This window comes from Lactuca saligna, chromosome 8, assembly GCF_052625555.1.
Source record: "Lactuca saligna cultivar CGN05327 chromosome 8, ASM5262555v1, whole genome shotgun sequence".
Classification (NCBI taxonomy): domain Eukaryota; kingdom Viridiplantae; phylum Streptophyta; class Magnoliopsida; order Asterales; family Asteraceae; genus Lactuca; species Lactuca saligna.
Window position 1 is genome coordinate 83,125,647 of NC_136424.1, and position 19,248 is coordinate 83,144,894.

The 19,248-nt window shown below is 30.9% G+C and overlaps 2 protein-coding genes and 2 long non-coding RNA genes across 6 annotated transcripts; 3 read left to right on the forward strand and 1 right to left on the reverse strand.

The window, feature by feature from the left end:
- The first annotated feature begins 255 nt into the window (after positions 1-255).
- On the forward strand, positions 256-1,317 carry LOC145009818 (uncharacterized). Its single transcript, XM_078968449.1, has one exon. It carries the CDS (start codon positions 256-258, stop codon positions 1,315-1,317), a length of 1,062 nt encoding a protein of 353 aa, XP_078824575.1.
- Positions 1,318-6,513: 5,196 nt separating this feature from the next.
- On the reverse strand, positions 6,514-18,969 carry LOC145011135 (uncharacterized). Of its 3 annotated transcripts, none has more exons than XR_013664027.1 (6): positions 18,761-18,969; positions 18,251-18,406; positions 16,428-16,524; positions 14,548-14,639; positions 13,711-13,804; positions 6,514-7,060 (listed from the first exon to the last, which is right to left on the reverse strand). It is a non-coding gene; the product is annotated as an uncharacterized LOC145011135 (long non-coding RNA). The 3 variants fall into 3 exon arrangements; XR_013664025.1 differs by having other exon boundaries at positions 6,514-7,990; positions 18,761-18,967; XR_013664026.1 differs by lacking the exon at positions 6,514-7,060 and adding an exon at positions 12,971-13,244 and having other exon boundaries at positions 18,761-18,968.
- LOC145011137 (uncharacterized) lies at positions 9,324-9,988 on the forward strand. The gene is made up of 3 exons (XR_013664028.1): positions 9,324-9,585; positions 9,701-9,794; positions 9,873-9,988. It is a non-coding gene; the product is annotated as an uncharacterized LOC145011137 (long non-coding RNA).
- On the forward strand, positions 10,250-11,656 carry LOC145011134 (uncharacterized). Its single transcript, XM_078969776.1, has 6 exons — positions 10,250-10,376; positions 10,457-10,665; positions 10,739-10,859; positions 10,937-11,116; positions 11,202-11,270; positions 11,346-11,656. Exons 1-6 carry the CDS (start codon positions 10,266-10,268, stop codon positions 11,553-11,555), a joined length of 900 nt encoding a protein of 299 aa, XP_078825902.1. The 5' UTR covers positions 10,250-10,265; the 3' UTR covers positions 11,556-11,656.
- Positions 18,970-19,248: the final 279 nt, after the last annotated feature.

Below are 19,248 nucleotides of genomic sequence, written 5' to 3' on the forward strand. Positions count from 1 at the left end.
CATCATCGATATCCACCGGTTCAGGTTCTTAAAGTTCATGAAGAAAATATACAACAAATCATCTTTAATGGGGACAGTTCCATACCTCAGGTGTTATAAAATCCTAATGCGAGCACTACTACCCTCCTTGGTTGGTTCGAAAGCAATTCAAGGGACACTCAGGGTCATGATTTGACATACCTGGATTATCCAAAAAAGTACAAATGGGATAAGTCAAGTAAATCCTAGGATCGGAGAGTCTATGAATCATCAAAAATGGTAAGTCGCGTTGTATTTGTACACCCTACCTCTGGAGAGCTGTTCTATTTACGGATGCTACTGTGTCACCAGAAAGGATGTACGTCTTTTAAGGATTTGCGTACTGTAGTTGGAACTGTGTATCCAACTTTCAGAGCTGCTTCTAATGCACTTCAATTAATAAGTGATGATGTTGAGTGGTTGATGTGTTTTACAGAAGCTGCAACCTGGGTTACCGCATCACAACTACGCTCGCTTTTCTGTCACCTACTCCTTTTCTGTGAGGTTAGCAATCCACTTCTGCTGTGGAACACCGCTTGCGATAGGATGAAAGATGACTATTTGCATAGCCTAAGTGTTGAGGTAACAGACAAGACAGTTACGTCTTTGGCTGGGATTGTTGAACAACAATTACTTCATGATTTAGATGACATGCTCCGGTTCACTGTGCCATCCAAATCAATGAGTGACTTTGGTCTTCCTGTTCCGTCACTGGACGTGACTGGTGTTCTACGAAATCGTCTCTTATTGGAAGAAATGAGCTATGATAAGGAACAACTACGACAACATCACAATAACCTTATACGAAAGCTAAATCACCATAAAAGATTAGTGTACAACAATGTTGTCTCTTCCATTGACAACAACAAACAGGTACTAATATTTGTCTATGGGCACGGTGGGACTGGTAAAACGTTCCTATGGACGACCATTCTTTCCCATTTAAGATCTATTGGGAAGATCGCTTTGGCTGTCGCTGCGTCCGGAATAGCATCGCTTCTTTTACCATCCGGTACAACCGCACATTCAAGGTTCAAAATACCGATTGATTTAAAGAACAAAAAATCATGTGATATCAAAAAACGTACCTTCCTTGGCGATCTTTTACAACAAACAACACTCATACTATGGGACGAAGCACCGATGAGTGATAGAAGATGTTTTGAGTATTTGGACCGCTCACTTAGAGATGTGCTAGACTGTGAAGAACAACCATTTGGAGAATATCGGTCCTTCTTGGTGGTGATTTCCGTCAGACTCTACCCGTTGTACCAAGAAGCACAAGTTCAGAAATTATAGGGTTGAGTCTACCGAGTTCGTATTTATGGCTATATTTTAAAATTCATTTTCTGCATACGAACATGAGACTTGAACCCTCTAACACAGTACCCCACTCCTCAATGAATTTATCTGACTTTGCCACATGGGTCCTGGATATTGGAGATGGCCATATTGGAGTGCCTGACAAGGATGACCCACGAGACTCAAGCTAGATACAGATCCCACCTTCACTCCTAATATCACCATCGCTAAATTCGTTACAAACCTTAATAGATTTTGTGTATGGGGATGACACACTTAATCAGCCGACTGCATCACAACTTTCAGCAAGAGCAATAGTTTGTCCCACAAACGACGCAGCGGACGAGATAAACTGTCAAGTTCTGAAATTGGTCAGTACACTTGCAAGGGTATACAATAGTACTGACTAGATGCAACCCAATGGAAAACACACATCAGATTTGGAAGACCTCTATCCAATCGAATATCTAAACCAACTAACTTTCCCAGGAATCCCACCCCATGAGCTTCTACTTAAGATCGACTGCCCAATAATGCTTTGAAGAAACATAAATCAGAAAGAAGGTTTATGCAACGGTACCAGATTGATTGTTTCACAACTTTTACCGACCGTCATTGAAGAAAAAATCATAACGGGCACCTTGATCGGAAAACGTGTGTATATACCACACATAAAGTTTATACACAATTCATCAGATTTACCGTTCGTCTTCTCACGTAAACAGTTTCCAGTTAAAGTCTGTTACGCAATGACCATCAATAAGAGTCAAGTTCAATCACTACGTAAGATTGGAATCTATTTGTCACAACCCGTTTTTGCGCATGGCCAACTTTATGTTGCCCTCTCCCGAGCAACATCACCGGATTCGATAAGAATACTGCTTAACAATGCTGACTGTTGTAGATCAAACGAAACAAAAAAATATCATTTACAGATATTTACTACAAAAAATTACTTCATCAGAGGTCTACAGTATCACTCCCTGTCCAACTTTTAAACAAGATTACTGCTTTTCGTTTTATTCATATACAATATTTCATTTACAGAATCCCAACTTATTTTTTTCTATTTTATATTGACACTCAAAATATAGACCTTACCTGTATATATATTTTTTAATATTAGGAAACAAAAACAGCAAATGACGACAATTTCTGAACTAAAAGCTGAGGGTATTGGAGGCCCCTTACAGGTTAGAATACTACGCAAATGGAAACACGATATCCGCCAATACGAAACTTGGTACCTGGCTGTCGACAAATATGTAAGTTCACATAGAAAAACCAACTGGTCCCTTGCCCAAATAAACACGTTTTGTTAACAGATGATGCACATTACAAAAAACAAAAACACAAGCAATGTCATTGAATCTAATATAAAGATAATATCTTTCTACAGGCGGATGCAATCCAAATTCTTGGACAGCGAACAAACCAGAACTTCATTGAATCTGTTTTCAATGTTACACAATGTTATATTATATCGGACTATAGCTTCCCCGAATTAGATAGGTATCAAAAGGTTCTAGAAAACGATATCTATATTGATGTTGGTCTGAAGTCCAGCATACAGCAAATTCCAGACACAATCACAATTCCAAAAACTTGGTTTCGTTTTGTATCAAAGTCACAACTAATTGAACTTGGAGAAACACCACCATACTATCTAGGTTTTCACTATGTTATCCATATAACCAAAATAGAAATATGTACTACACATTACCTGTATAGAATATTGAACCTATTTTTACTACTAAATTACCAACATCTATAATTTTTTCCTAATTGACTGATTATATTCCTTTGATATGAAAACTAACAGAAGTTGATAACTTACCAATGGATACAGGGATACACTTTACACCATAAATAACCACTTCCATCCTTAAAAAATTTACTTACTACGCTTTGTTCCATTGATTTCCTAGACTCTCAAAGTTGTTAACCCTCACAACAGCTTATGCAATTACTTACAAACCGACTTCATTAGCGTTCTCTCGAAGATAAGGGATTGCACAAAAGCAAATGGAGAACCATTTGTATTGCTTATACTAAGTGACGAAAGGTATATATATTAACCACCAAAATACACTCATAAATTCCATCATCCCTAACTAACCACATACAAATTCTTTTTTTATCAGTGGCAGTGAACTCACGATTAATCTATGGAAGGAATGCATAACAAATACGCAAAAATTCGACCGTGCCTCCCTAAATCACCTATCTGCAACAACTGTCGTTGCGGTGACTAACTTAAAACCGTCAAAATCCTATGGTATCATATTCTGCAAACTTACACACACACACACACACACACACACACACACACATATATATATATATATATATATATATATATGTATGTGCATCACCACTATCACACCACATCTCCTAATACCCTTAACTACAAAATATCATCGGTGTAGGAGTTCTACGACACGGATCATCACATGCGACGCGTATCTATGTCAACCACAATATACCGGAGACAATAGCCCTCGTAGATTTGTAAGTCACATAAATTACCAAACTTTTATACGATATATATAAATGAAATTTTATACCAACAACAATAGCTTTACAGATTTACAGGACCCTAAAGGCCAATGCCTACGTTATCGGGATCGCCTACAACCTTACACCAAATAAAACTGAAAACCAAATCCGACCTGCTGGTAAGACAATAACAATACTATTGGTGTTTACTAATACAGTCCATTTAAGATTGTCACTTTCGGTTACCTTATATTTATAGGACAAAACTTTCATAGTGAACGCCTCAATCAAGGAATATCACTTCCAAAACATTTGGTACCAAACAACATGTCCAATCTGCAAAGATCCGATTTTCAGAAGAGGCCCCCAATGGTATTGCAGTGCACATGGACTAATAGAAAAGTCTGCCTAAATGTAAGCATTTTCAAAATCACACAAACAAACCACTATTCAATGATCATACTATTTACAGATTCTTGATGTATATAGATACAAACTAACCGTTACAATAGTGGACACAACGGATACCATACCCGCAATATTGTCTGAAATATCATGTCATAAGCTATTAAAATCACCGCTCGAACAATTCATATCCGACAACCCGCTGACTAACAGAAACACCTTGCCTTCAATCATGACCGACCAAAAGGAACAAACCAACACCATGTGTATCAATGCTGAGGGCATCAACACCTGACAATATCCGTTTCATAATAATCGACATCCAACAGTCAACTACACCACCGGAGACACCCGTCCCAACAACACCCGCACAAACACTGACGAAAAGAATCCGATCGGATAATGAAACACCTGAGGCAAGTGATTCTGCACGTCCTGTCGTCCGCACCCTGACCTTTACTCCGCCAGGTAAATGAAAATATTATGATGTCAAAAATAAACACCAAATTAAAAAAAAAAACATTACTAATACCTTCTAAATTCTTCTATGACAGGCCCACCAACAACAACATTTCAGAAGAAAAAAAAAAAGAAAAAAAAATAAAAATAAAAAAAAATAAACCCGGAATAACAACCAACAAAGAAGAAGACCGTCAAGTCCCACTTCCCATTCAAATACCAACTTTCCCTTTGTAGTAAACAATAGTAACAAGTATCCTATGTAATTCGGTTACTAATTTTACCTTTGTAGTAAACAAAAGTAACAAGTATCCTATGTAATATAAACAATAATAAAGAAACATCGTCTGCATACCTCGACACACTCATAATTTCACAAAACAAGTAACCATATATAGTTATTTAAATATAGATTACGTTTCCAAACATGAACCCGATAATATCTAATACTATGAATACAATGACATATTCATATTTAATATCATACCAAATCAGACAAAAATTACATAACTCAATACACTTAAATATTACCCGGAATTATTCTATCAAGAAAACCATATATATATATATATATATATATATATATATATATATATATATATATATATATATATATATATATATATATATATATAATCCTGAATAAAGCACATATATCAATTCTGAATAGCAAAATTTCCCCTTTTCCAAAACAAAGATATCGCCACTGGTCAAAGATCTCCCCAGATAGATCCCATTTAATACCACACCTGCGCCAAACAATCAAATTAATCTAATAAAGGAAAATTTTCGGTAGCCGTCGCCCTATATCTATAACAAATCAGAACACTTATTAATGACTTCCAATAAATGCAGTCCAACAACCAAAATCCTCAGCTATAAAAAACCACCCCAGATTGATCATCCTTCCACCAAACACGAAACATCGTCTGCATACCTCGACACACTCATAATTTCACAAAACAAGTAACCATATATAGTTATTTAAATATAGATTACGTTTCCAAACATGAACCCGATAATATCTAATACTATGAATACAATGACATATTCATATTTAATATCATACCAAATCAGACAAAAATTACATAACTCAATACACTTAAATATTACCCGGAATTATTCTATCAAGAAAACCATATATATATATATATATATATATATATATATATATATATATATATATATATATATATATATATATATATATATATATATATATATATATATATATATATAAATCCTGAATAAAGCACATATATCAATTCTGAATAGCAAAATTTCCCCTTTTCCAAAACAAAGATATCGCCACTGGTCAAAGATCTCCCCAGATAGATCCCATTTAATACCACACCTGCGCCAAACAATCAAATTAATCTAATAAAGGAAAATTTTCGGTAGCCGTCGCCCTATATCTATAACAAATCAGAACACTTATTAATGACTTCCAATAAATGCAGTCCAACAACCAAAATCCTCAGCTATAAAAAACCACCCCAGATTGATCATCCTTCCACCAAACACGAAACATCGTCTGCATACCTCGACACACTCATAATTTCACAAAACAAGTAACCATATATAGTTATTTAAATATAGATTACGTTTCCAAACATGAACCCGATAATATCTAATACTATGAATACAATGACATATTCATATTTAATATCATACCAAATCAGACAAAAATTACATAACTCAATACACTTAAATATTACCCGGAATTATTCTATCAAGAAAACCATATATATATATATATATATATATATATATATATATATATATATATATATATATATATATATATATATATATATATATATATATATATAAATCCTGAATAAAGCACATATATCAATTCTGAATAGCAAAATTTCCCCTTTTCCAAAACAAAGATATCGCCACTGGTCAAAGATCTCCCCAGATAGATCCCATTTAATACCACACCTGCGCCAAACAATCAAATTAATCTAATAAAGGAAAATTTTCGGTAGCCGTCGCCCTATATCTATAACAAATCAGAACACTTATTAATGACTTCCAATAAATGCAGTCCAACAACCAAAATCCTCAGCTATAAAAAACCACCCCAGATTGATCATCCTTCCACCAAACACGAATCACAGAAGATGGAGACCATCATGGAGAAACTGCAAAACCAACTCGACACAATGCGGGAAGCACTTGCCATGGTCCAAAACACTTTCGCCTGCATCAACCAAACAAGGCAAGGCATGATAAACGAAGCTTCAGAGGAAATGCCATACAGACATGTTGTCGTCACCAAAACCTTCATCAACGACCTGGATCAAGACACGGTGATCATGCTCGACATCTTCCAGGCAATGCAAGAGAACATGGCTCCAACAACCGAGATCTGCAAGAAAATCATCAACGACCACCAAGTCCCATAAAGAAACAAACCCAACTCTTTTGTAATCAAATGTCCAGTACCTATCTCTTAATGAATGGACACTTTTGTAATTAAACACTAAGTAATGAATGATATCGTTTGATGCTTATGATGTAATCTTCTTATGCTTTATCATTGTTTCAAATGAATAACATCTTTTAAACCAGCTCCGTTATATAATCATCCGCTCCATTAACAAAGTATGAGATACGCGATACAAACACTACAACCGACCCCCTGCCCCCCGCAAAGCGGGGGTAACGAATCTAGATATAATTCATTTTTTTTTCTAATGAGTTTTTGTTTCATTCTTTTTTGATCATATATGATTTAGCAGGTGGTAACCAAAATCTGTTGAGTATGCTCATTTGAGTGAAGTATGTAACTTTGTTTCGTTTGATGGTAATTTATTTGCTTAACCAATTTTTACTTATAAGATTTGCAATGGTTATCAACCAGGAACTTTTAAAAGTACCAACATTTCATACTTATTATGGATAAATGGAAATATAATTTACTTATCCCTTCATTTTTCTGGTTTCTTTTTGGTACCCAAAACCTCTAACCCTAAAATGGCGAGGTTCATTATTTTCATGGCCTAACTTTTTTGCTCTTTAAACTTGATAAATATAATTGTTGGTATGTATTGGTTTACGTATGTATCTATTTATTCGTTTATTATATGTTTTGTAGTAGATTGTTCTTCATTAAAGTTTAAATAAGCCGTTATATATCCCCTAATATAATAAATAAGTATAAAATAGGCCACGTGGCATTCACATAGCCCCCCCCAAAGCAATTTTTCCCATACTTTTCACTTAATGTCAATTTCCTATACTACCCTTGTGAAACCCAATCGGCTGCTTGATTTCTGCGATTCTTTTTGACTTCTTCCTGCAAAATTTAAATGAATTCAAATTAAATTATCATTATTTTGTTTCTAAAGATAACCGTATGTTTCTAATTTTTTCAAATATATCATCATATATCAACTCCTAAAAAAACGCAATTTACCTAATCAATTAATCTTAAATACATTCTCACGGTTATTTTCATTCACATCTAATCCAAACAACGGATAAAAAGAAAACTTTGCAGGAAATCTTCAAGTCGGCTGTTCTTATTGGTTTAAGGTATGATATTAACTTCTTTTTTTGATTCTTATTCACTGTGTGCATGTTCAAGTCGTCTGATATATGTTTCTATTTCAATGTATTTCGCACTGTTATCAACTCTTCAAGTCGGCTGTTCTTATTGGTTTAAGTCATGATGTTTGGTTATGATCTTATAATTATTGATTCTGTTCATCTACATGTCGCGATTCTCTGTTTCCTTTTTCCCCGATTTGTAATTAGCCATAGCATGTCATTAATAATGAAATTAAAAACCAGAATTTATAAACATTGTTTTTGTACCAGATGTTTGTTTTTTTTCTGATTTGTAATCAGCTAATGCATGTGTGTGACTGCTTAACTGATTAATTACTTAATTGTATGTGTAGCACCTCAATAATTTCAAAAATGACCCTTTTGCCCATGGTCATAAATATATATTCACACACACTCATATAGACCAATTAAATATAAATGTTTCTCAAATAGCTAATTTGTATCTTTAGTTTATGATTGTATTAAAAAATTAAATCATTTTTAGAATGAAATTTATAATGTCTGTTTGTTTTTTTCTCTGATTTCTAATCAGCTAATGCATGTGTCTCACTGCCTAACTGATTAATTACTTAATTGTATGTCTACCACCTCAATAATTAAAAAAATGACCCTTTTGCCCATGGTCATAAATATATATCAACACACACACTGATATAGACCAATTAAATATAAATGTTTAAATAAAATTATATGTTTATTGTATGTGTGTTTTTGAATTCTGTTTGGTACTATTGCTTCTCATGGTCTTCAGTACAACACTAATATGCTTTAAATTTAAATGAAAACAGGAAAATGGATATTATTTTTCATATTCTATCAATTGTTTGCAAGAAATGAATATCGGCAATAAACTATACCTAAAAGACATTGAAGTTATTGCTGATGATTCGCATCTCAAACTACGAGTGTTAAAGATTTGGAATTTTATAAAAAATAACCAGGTTTTAGCAATTGAAATGATCGTCATGGACGAGGAGGTTGGTTAATATTTTTTAAACCAACTCAATATTACATTTGTTTCAATGAATAATTGTTTTTCTTTGTTTTAACAGGGTACAAAATACCAATCTCGTGTTTTCAACCAAAACTTTTCCAAATTTCGTGACCTTTTAAAGGAGGGTGAAAGTTATATCATTTTAAAACCAAACATGGCGGCTGTTAAAAATGGTTTTAGTGTTACCGGCCACAAACAAACCTTAACTTTGGATTGGAAAAGTATTGTAAAAAAATGTGATGATTTTTCTGATCCAGTTAATGGTTTTGTGTTTGCTGATTTTAACTGTATCATTGAACAGAAATGCCCAAGAGACTCATTTTTTGGTTAGTTGTTTATTTTTCTTCAAGTCACTTTTATAACTTGTGTCATTTATTATAAATGTTAGTATATACATATTTAACTTAACCTTATATATTTATTTTAATTAAAATTCTGTAGATGTTATTGGGCAAATTGTCTCATTCAGGCCACTTGAGACAAGAAATCCTAATCCATCAAGACATTACATAAAGATGACTATTAGCAAATTACAGTGGGATGATGTTTATTTAAATTTTTTATTATTTTCAATCATATTTTTTCATACTAATTAAATTATTTTTTTATATAGGTCTGTACACCTCAATGTCACTATATTTGGAAGTCAGGCACACCAAATGTCACAGTACCTTAAAAGTAACACCACGGTTACTTGTGTTGTTATAGTGATGCAGTTTGTGAAACTTAACGTTTGGGATGGTTTGTAGTTTATTGGCTAATATGTTTTCCAATCTACTTTTATTGACTAATTTGTTTTTACAGGAATTGGTCAAGCCCAAAGTCATTTTGATGTAACCAAAATGTTCATTAATTCTGACATTGTTGAAATTAATGAGTTTAAGAAAGAGTTAGTTTTTTAGTTTATTTTGATTTAAACTTATTTATGTTATAATTATTTTTAAATGAATACAATTTTACATATATTTTTAAACATTACAGATTGAAAGCTGATAATAATGGAGGTATGTCTGAAAAAAGTATAACTACACTCCCAAGCTACTCTTCTTCTTATATAGATGATTTTAAAGGGGAATTTCCTTTAAAAACTGTTTGTGAGATCACAGAACCACTGAAGGTATATTTTCTTTACTTTATATGTTTTAATTTAATTTAAACATTGTATTTTAATTTAATTTTACATTTTATTTGATATAGGAAATGAAATTTCTATTAGTTGGTACCATCGTCAATATAAGACAAAATCTACCTTGGTATTACGATGCGTGCTACAAATGTGGAAGAAGGATAAACAATGTGCCCCAAACCAATCTTTCCTATACCGCCCCCGGAAAGATGGAAGATAGTGTTGTTGTTAAGTGTAAAAATGCAACTTGCAACGGTTCAAATTTTCATACCGTTCTAAAGTATACACATATCTATTTAATTTAATCGTTTCATTTTTCAACAAAATTAGTATTAATCTAATATTTTTTTTAGGTATATAATTCCTATCAACGTCCAAGATCATACCGGTACCATCAGATTTACTTTTTTTGATAGAGAAGCAAAAAGGTTGTTGGAAATCAGTGTATTTGAGTTGAAAAAAATACATGAAACGGTATAATATTTTATTAATATTATTCCTATCTAATAACAACACTATTGGTTTTAATATATTACACAACTTTCTTACAGGCCGGCGACAGTTTGGAACTATTTCCAAATCAAATGAACGTCTTGAAAAACCGCAAATTTGCGTTTCTTGTAGATATTACATCCTACAATGTCACCAACGATAACAATATCTACACCATTGTCAAACTTACAGAAGATGTGTCCATTGTTTCCGAATTGGAAAGTAAACTAGAACTTATGGTACATAATGTTATGATGTTCAACATTTTTATTTGTTTTTTATTTAGATACATAACGTTTTACATATTTCAATTTTATTTTCTAGAGTGTTCAATCAGTGTCTTTAAATGAAGTACCCCTAGAATCAGATGAAGTTGTTCAGAATGTTCAAAAGGTATATTATATTCCCCTATTAACTTTTATTTATATTTAATTATTCCAATTGTCAACTTATGTTTTTTTAATTTAGGATGTCATATCACAAACGGATGAGAGTTTTACTCCCTCAACAGCTGATAAATCAACCGCAACAAGTCCAATGAAAATATCAGGTGATTTGAAGCGCAACCTCCATGACGTTTATGATGTTGATGGTGGAGGTGATTTGAGTTCAACAAAATCTAAAAGACTATCAATGGGAGACGGAATTCCACTTTTAGTTCCAAAAGTGGAAAAGTGAGTTGTTTTTTGTTTTAACAAAAAAATAATTACTTTCATCTTGGTTTGGTTTACAATAATGTTCCTTGATTTGGTACTAAAACTGGTTGGAAATGTTGGTGTTTATTGGACAAATTTTTAGACAATGGTTCATTTTAGTTTTTTTCATTATGTTCATTTGTTTATTGTTTTGGTTTTTATATAAACATTATAGTAATGCATTTCCATTTCATGATCTATAATACCAATATACATTTTTAATGATAATATGTATTAATATGTTACCATAAGGTATCTAGAGAATTTGTTGTTCCACATGAGAAAATTTTAGGAGTTGAAGCTTTAAGGTGCCATTGATCTTGACTTTATTGTAGTAGTATTTTTTGTGAAAATGATTTCTTATATATTTACCGTAAGGTACCTACATCATTTTTTGTTGAAAGCCCGAGTAATGGAAATCCACCAACATTGTTTTTAGTCTTACAAGTTCAATTTACTTTTTGTGAATAAAAAAAATGTAATTCAAATATTAATGATATAACTGATAAAATGAACCTTGCTTTTCAGATATGGTTTGTGGCATGATGAAAAACAAATATTCTGCAAGAAAAATAAATGATATTTCTTCTTTTTTTGTAGAGTCTTTTGGTTAGAAGCATGGTTTCAATGGTTTAAGTTTAACACAACACAATCAGGTAAAATAAGTAATAAAGGGAAAAATGTAAGAATTAGCAATATGTACTTTATATGTTAATCTTATTACAACATTTTACTTTAATTTTTTCTTATTATATCATTGTACTTTTAAATTATTTTTATTAGGGTATTCAACTATCAACAATATACCATAACAAACGGTATAACACATTCACATGGATTATTATTTTTATTTACCATAACTTGGTGATTTGAATTATAATGACATGGAATAAGTTATTACGTTTTGGTGCCATGTAATTTGACACATGTATAAACACTCACATGGATTATTAATTTTTCTAAAATTCAAGTTTTTATTTACTTTTTAGGTTTTTGGAGTTAGATTTGCTTTGATTTTTGATTTTTTTAGGATAGAGTTATATAATCGACAAGCCAGCATAGGAGCAATTGTTATGGGTGTGGAAGAAAAAAGAGTCAAACCATCTTTGAACTAAACCCAAAGGTTATTATAACAATTTTATGTTTTTAACCTCATTTAAATTACATATATATATACTAGGTTATAACCCGTGGAAACCACGGTTTCAAAAATAATTAATTTTTTATGGTAAAAAATCGTAACTATTAATCAATTACTTTAAATAAATTATTAATTAAAAGATTTATGTTTTTTTATTTATGTAAAATTATAATTGTTGATTACAAAACTTCTATGTTAACTAAAAATAAACATTCATCGAATCGGTCATTTACATTAATATAAATGTAGCCATGCCATTTAGACCAACGTAAACATAATCATTTACTAAACTAAAAATATCAAAAAGGCCTTGCAAAAATTAAAATTAATCAAGATACAATTTATATACTACAAAAAATGTAAACGATAGCAAAAGAAAATTACATCAGGTATCTAAGGTGGATGTTCTGAAACTCAAAGTTTTGTTCAAAGTTTGTAAAAAATGTTTTCTCCGATTGCAATTGTAATATGGTCACCTTTTTATTTGCTTGTAGAACTTAATTCTTTCCCATACTGCATATACCTAACCATCTATGCATCCAAACAAATATATCAAATCTTGCAACGCCTTCGTTGATTTAGAGGCAAAAAAGTGGAAAGTTTTCAACAATCAAAATCTAAAATATAAAAAATGGCAACACCGAAAGGAGAAATCACACAGATGAACCCTATACTTTTTGATTTTCATGTTATTAGTCCAAAATTAAAACATTTTGAATATTGATCCTTATTTCAAGGTTCAATATCTTGGGTCTATGTGTTGTTAACTCTAACAACCATTTTAGTTAACTCTTAAATGACTATTTTGCTCTTAAAAACTCAAACCGGAAGGAAGAACTTAGCAACACACCAGGAAACAAAAATACAAAAATGGTTTTCAGTATTTCAGAATTTTATGAATAAAAATGATGCATTTATTGACTTTAGAAAAAAAAAAAAAACAGAAGCGGAAGAAAGTTACCAATTAGTCATTTAGCATTAAAATGAAAGCACTAACCTGTATGGATGGATAGTGAGATAAATATCCTTAACTTGTATGTTTTTCGTTAAGAAACAATCTCATGTTCAAGTGTTTAACACCTTTCAGATATCTGCAAAAAAAAATATCACGGTGTAAGCCCTATTTCATGCATTATTTCAAAAACACAACATGTCCATATAAGCCTAGAAAATAATATATCAATACATGTGGTTATGAATGTTTAAAATATATTTTAAACTAAAACTTGCATTCACATATACATCCTTTCAAACCAACCCGAAATCTTCATCCTTAACTTCCACTGAATCTCTCATTTCCAACAATATCTTAATGAAAAAAATGATTGTTGACAATAATTCGTGATATGGACTTTTTCCCTCTATTTTGTGGATTCATTGAAAGCGAAGTTCACACTTCAAAGATGACAAAAACCAAATAATGTGAGTTATTTCCCAATATTTTAACCCAAGCATTTAATCGAACGGTTGGTATGCATTATGATATCCCAACGACTATTGGTGCAACAAAACCCACAAACAAAATAAAATAGAGAAACTGTTTAATACACCATATTTTCCCTATGCTTTTGGTTATATCTGCTGAATGGATTTGGCGTGAAGAGTGGTAACCGTCTTCTCTTTAAGTTCCTTACTCCCATAAAAAATACCCCATACACAAAATGATCAAGCACAAAAATTGATTAAATTTCAGAAAACACATGTTAGTTTACTGGCCTGGGATTAATCGAACAAAAATAGGAAAGAGAATAAAAATTGAAAACATCGAGGCCTATTGGCTATTGAGAAATTGAAGGAAAAGAAGAATGAAATTAATGAACACATATCGATTTACCTTCGATTATGATTGAACGGGCATTTAGCAGGTCCAAAGGAATTAAATTGAGGATACGTCTTTACAATTTGAGGATGCGATCCTGCTTTAGCCTAAACCAAAAAAATAAAAAGTTACATGAGAAGAGTGGCGAAGAAGGAGAAGGGCTATGCACAAGCAGTTATCATAAGAATATTTAACTTGTGAGAGATTGGAGGAGATCACATAATTTAGGTAACAAATTTTGGAAGAATGCAAGATGATAGACCGAAAATTGGGGGAAGGTTTGATTCGCGACACAAATTTCTGATTTATTGGGATAATATCATCTTTTCTATATTTGGATTCCTAATTTAGATGGATTACTCGCCTAAAACAAAGGAAAGAAAAGTAGAGTTGGAGAGAAGGTGAATTGACACTCCTGATTTTTCTCCACTGTAAATTGAATCGACCAAATGGGTAGTTTTGAAAATTCACTTAGACATTTGAGTGGGAAAAATAGCTTTGGGGAAGGCTGAGAGATTGCCACGTGGCAATTGGATAATTATTTATTAGAATTAGGATATATATATATATATATATATATATATATATATATATATATATATATATATATATATATATATATGTTTCTGTGTTGCATGGAATTGTTTATGTTACAAAAGTTATATCACTAAACAAAATATTATTGTTCAAATGTTTTGGCATCCCCTTACACCATACATTATCTTCTGGTTTGCATGATTATCTACGTGCCTCACATATCCAATTAAAGACCGCCACTTGGATCTCAAATGTTGGATGCTTCTTGCAGCTAATTGCATGCACTATATCTCAAATCAGCTTATAAACAAAGAAGAATCCACCAAGTTACATGCGGAGACAACAAAGCAACTTACTGATTTTGATCTTTTGAAAAAAATAATTGTTAATATATTTTTTTTCTTTTAAATAATATCATTTTCCATCCCTATTTTTAAACACGACCTGTTATGTAAATGTGTTTTAGGATGTTCATGTTACTGTGTGTGTGTGTGTGTTTATGTTCATGTTTTAGTGTGTATATGTTAGTGTGGTTGTGGGTTGAGGTGGATGATCTAATTACTTATTTCTACTTTTGATTTAATATGCATGTTAATATCAAATTTCTTTCTTTCTTTCTGAATTTAGGAATGGTATATAATTGGTAACTTATTTCTACTCTTTATGTTATTTTTCTGGTGTGACAAATCTACACTAATATTTAGTGATTTTTTCATATTAAGTGAGTATGCCCACGGGGTTCAATAGATGGATGGGGTTAAACAACTCAAAAAGTAAAAAGAATGTATTTAAACAACATCGAATAGAAACAATCTCAATCTTGGATGTTCTTATACTGCAAGTGATATGTTGCAATTTTAATTGTTTCGAATGAGAAATGGAGTATACATCATGATATTGTTTTGCCACATATCCCACGTATGAGAAATGAAAGCTTTTATGTAGGAATAGTTTTTAATCTAAGTATTAATTTAATTTTTAATTGTTTGTTTCGATTATTATGTTTTTTTGGTTTATCCGAAGAAAATGATGTTATAATATAACAATATAATTATTCAATATTGTTAATACATTTTTAGTAAATATTTGATTAATCATTACGATTTTGAGTTATAAATAATTTTTTTTTCCTTAACCGTGGTTTCCACGGGTTTTAACCTGATTTCTGGCCAGTAAAATATATTTTTATGCCATCACCTGGATAATAACATATATCATATTTTATTTTATTCATTTATTATATATAAATTTTAATTATATTTATAATTTATAATTTATAATTTATATTTATAAATAAATAATTTATAATTTATAATTAAATAATAAAGACGACATCTTCGCAAAAATGATGCAATTACCTCCATTAAAGTCTCAGGTTGATTTTGATTTTCCCGATAGTACCCTTCAAACAACAAAAACGAGTGCTACATTTCTGGAGTTGATTTTGACTTATTCCTGCAAAATTCAAATTAATGGTAATTAAATAATTTTTATTTTATTTCTAAAGATAAGCGTATCTTTCAAATTCTTTCAAATATATAGTGATATCAAGTCCTAAAAAAACGCAATTTTGAAGATAAATTTATCTTAAATGCATTCTCACGGTTGTTTTCCTTCACAGCGAATCCAAAATTCAGAGATAAAGAAAACGTTGTAGGCAATCTTCAAGTCGGCTGTTCTTATTGCTTTAAGGTATGATATTAAATTTTTTTTTTATTGTTATTCACTGTGTGCATGTTGAAATTTGAAATTCCATTTCATGATGTTAGAAACCGCAGGTAAGTAATGGAACCGCGGATTCCATCAGACTTGGAATTCGAAATTTCATTTCATGACATGTTAGTAATCCATTCGCAGCCAAGAATTGGAATTGTGCATTCAACATTTCGTTTAATTATGCATTTGGTTGAAATTTTAGACAAAAATTAGATTTTAACATTTATTTTTATTGATTTACATTCCAAAAAGGTGAATCACCGTTTAAAAATAAAACATAATTTCTCTTATTACTATGAATATAGTACAGTTACTTATCAAACACATGCATACACACATATTTCATATTACTATGAATACTTCCATTTTTTTACTTGCATGCTATTTGCCAAACATATACATAAACACATTTATCCTTTTTATCTTTCTTTGTCCTTTGTGATTTGTAGTAAATACTAATAAAGTATTGCTTTTTTCTTTTGTGAGTTGTTGTAAATAACAACAAACTATATTTAGCTTTTGTCATTAGACTAAATGAAAGAAATACTAATATACTTTCTTTTTTGTTTATTATAACATCTTACTTTATTCTCTTCCAATTACTGCATTGCACTTTGTAAATTATCCAAATATAACGTGTGTGGATTATTATCTTCAACTTGTAAATTATCCAAATATAACGTGTGTGGATTATTATCTTCAACTGTTAACAGATTATGGATTCCCAATTATAACATTTTACTTTGATAAATGACCAAATTGGTCCCTGCTTTTTAAAATTTTAAAGAGAATGTCCCTATTTCAAAGAACATTGCTATAGTTTTAAAGGAATGGTCTTGTGTGTCATAAAATTGTTTTACATGAATCATCCCTATTTAAGATCTTAGACATGGGAGATTTTTGTAATATAAAAATTAATACACTATTGGTCCAATATTTACATTGTTAAAAAAATATTTAAATAAATTGGAGGTTAGAATGGTCATTTACCTTCCAATCGTTTTTTATTGTCATGTATTCTGATGTATTAACTGAGACAACATACTAAATCTTTGTGTATGTTGAATTGTATGAATAAGATCCAACTGATAAAAATTGCCCAAACTGGAATTACATGTCGATAGCAGATTTAGTTAAAATTAGAAAAAAAGGGTAAATGTGTAAATTAGATAAAATTTTAAAAGTACAATGTCTTAATAAGTTAAACCTCAAAGTACAATAATGTGTATGTTGCAGCTCTTTATCAAAGCACACAAGTGTTATTGATTGCGTTCATGAAATACTAACAAGATAATATATTATAATACAAATATACATATTCTAGGTGGTGAAATCGTAACAACCTAACAATTTGGTATGTAACTTTATTAAATCAATAAAAAAATTATGCAGATTGGAAACATAAATAAAAATATATCTTTTGTTGTTTTAATTAACGAAATAAATATTTTATATGAATACTCACCTGAAAAAACGTATATTCAAATTTCAAATATTGAATATTTTCTTCTTGAAAAATTTTCCAAATAGCCAAAAATTTATTCCAAACACATCGACGTTTTTTTTTCCTTTGCTTTCTATATGTCTTCTACTCATGTACCATCCTTCTCCATCCATTTTCCTGCAAAATAAACAAGTAAGTTTCCTTTGATTTTAATCTATTTTCTGTCAAAAAAAAATAAAAGGAAGAACAATTACCTAATATTACGTTCAATTATAATTCTTTTTATGACGTTCACAACTTGATTCACTACTCATTTCAATAACCGATTGTATTACTTATGTGCTCATGATTTTTATTCAGTCCAAATCTTCAATAAATTCGATACATAGAACTAATGAAAAGATAGAAGAAGAAAACAAATGAATATGGAGCATATACATGTAATCGACTTAGGTTAATGGCATACATATAACAAATCGACGGAGAAGAAGAAAATCTAAGAAATTTAACCCATGGATGAAGCCTACTTACAGTTATCAGCGGTGGATCATAACGATTTGTCTATCGGTGTGGATGATACCGATTTCGTTAGGGCAATAATATGATATTTCAAAATACTCTTCTTCCTAATTCTCATACCTCAAAATTTAGGTGGGTAAAGTTAGATTGGGGGAGGGGGTTTCATCGGTCGGTGCGATTCCTTTTCCCAATATGTATAAAATGTCTGTAACTACAATATGTATAATTTGTCTATACCAACAATATTAAAACTACATTTCTATAATTGAAATTTATAATCCACCGTAATAAAATTTATAATAGAAATAATGAAATATATATCTTCTCAATTTAAGGTTCCCTTTTAAGACAAAAATGAAGATGCGTTTAATATAAATATTGTGTTTAATATAAATATTATTTTTTTCATATTTTATTTTATCAATTGTATAGAGCTATAGAATAAATATATTTTTTATATTAGGATATATAATAAAATACCACCGTAATAAAATTTATAA

Excerpts from the sequence above, each read along its gene's own strand:
- LOC145011134 (XM_078969776.1), top strand. The coding sequence starts at position 10,266 with ATGTCTGAAAAAAGTATAACTACACTCCCAAGCTACTCTTCTTCTTAT. Across the intron at positions 10,377-10,456 it reads AGATCACAGAACCACTGAAG|GAAATGAAATTTCTATTAGT; the intron begins GTATATTTTCTT and ends TATTTGATATAG. Across the intron at positions 11,117-11,201 it reads AAAGTAAACTAGAACTTATG|AGTGTTCAATCAGTGTCTTT; the intron begins GTACATAATGTT and ends TTTATTTTCTAG.
- LOC145009818 (XM_078968449.1), top strand. The coding sequence starts at position 256 with ATGGTAAGTCGCGTTGTATTTGTACACCCTACCTCTGGAGAGCTGTTC.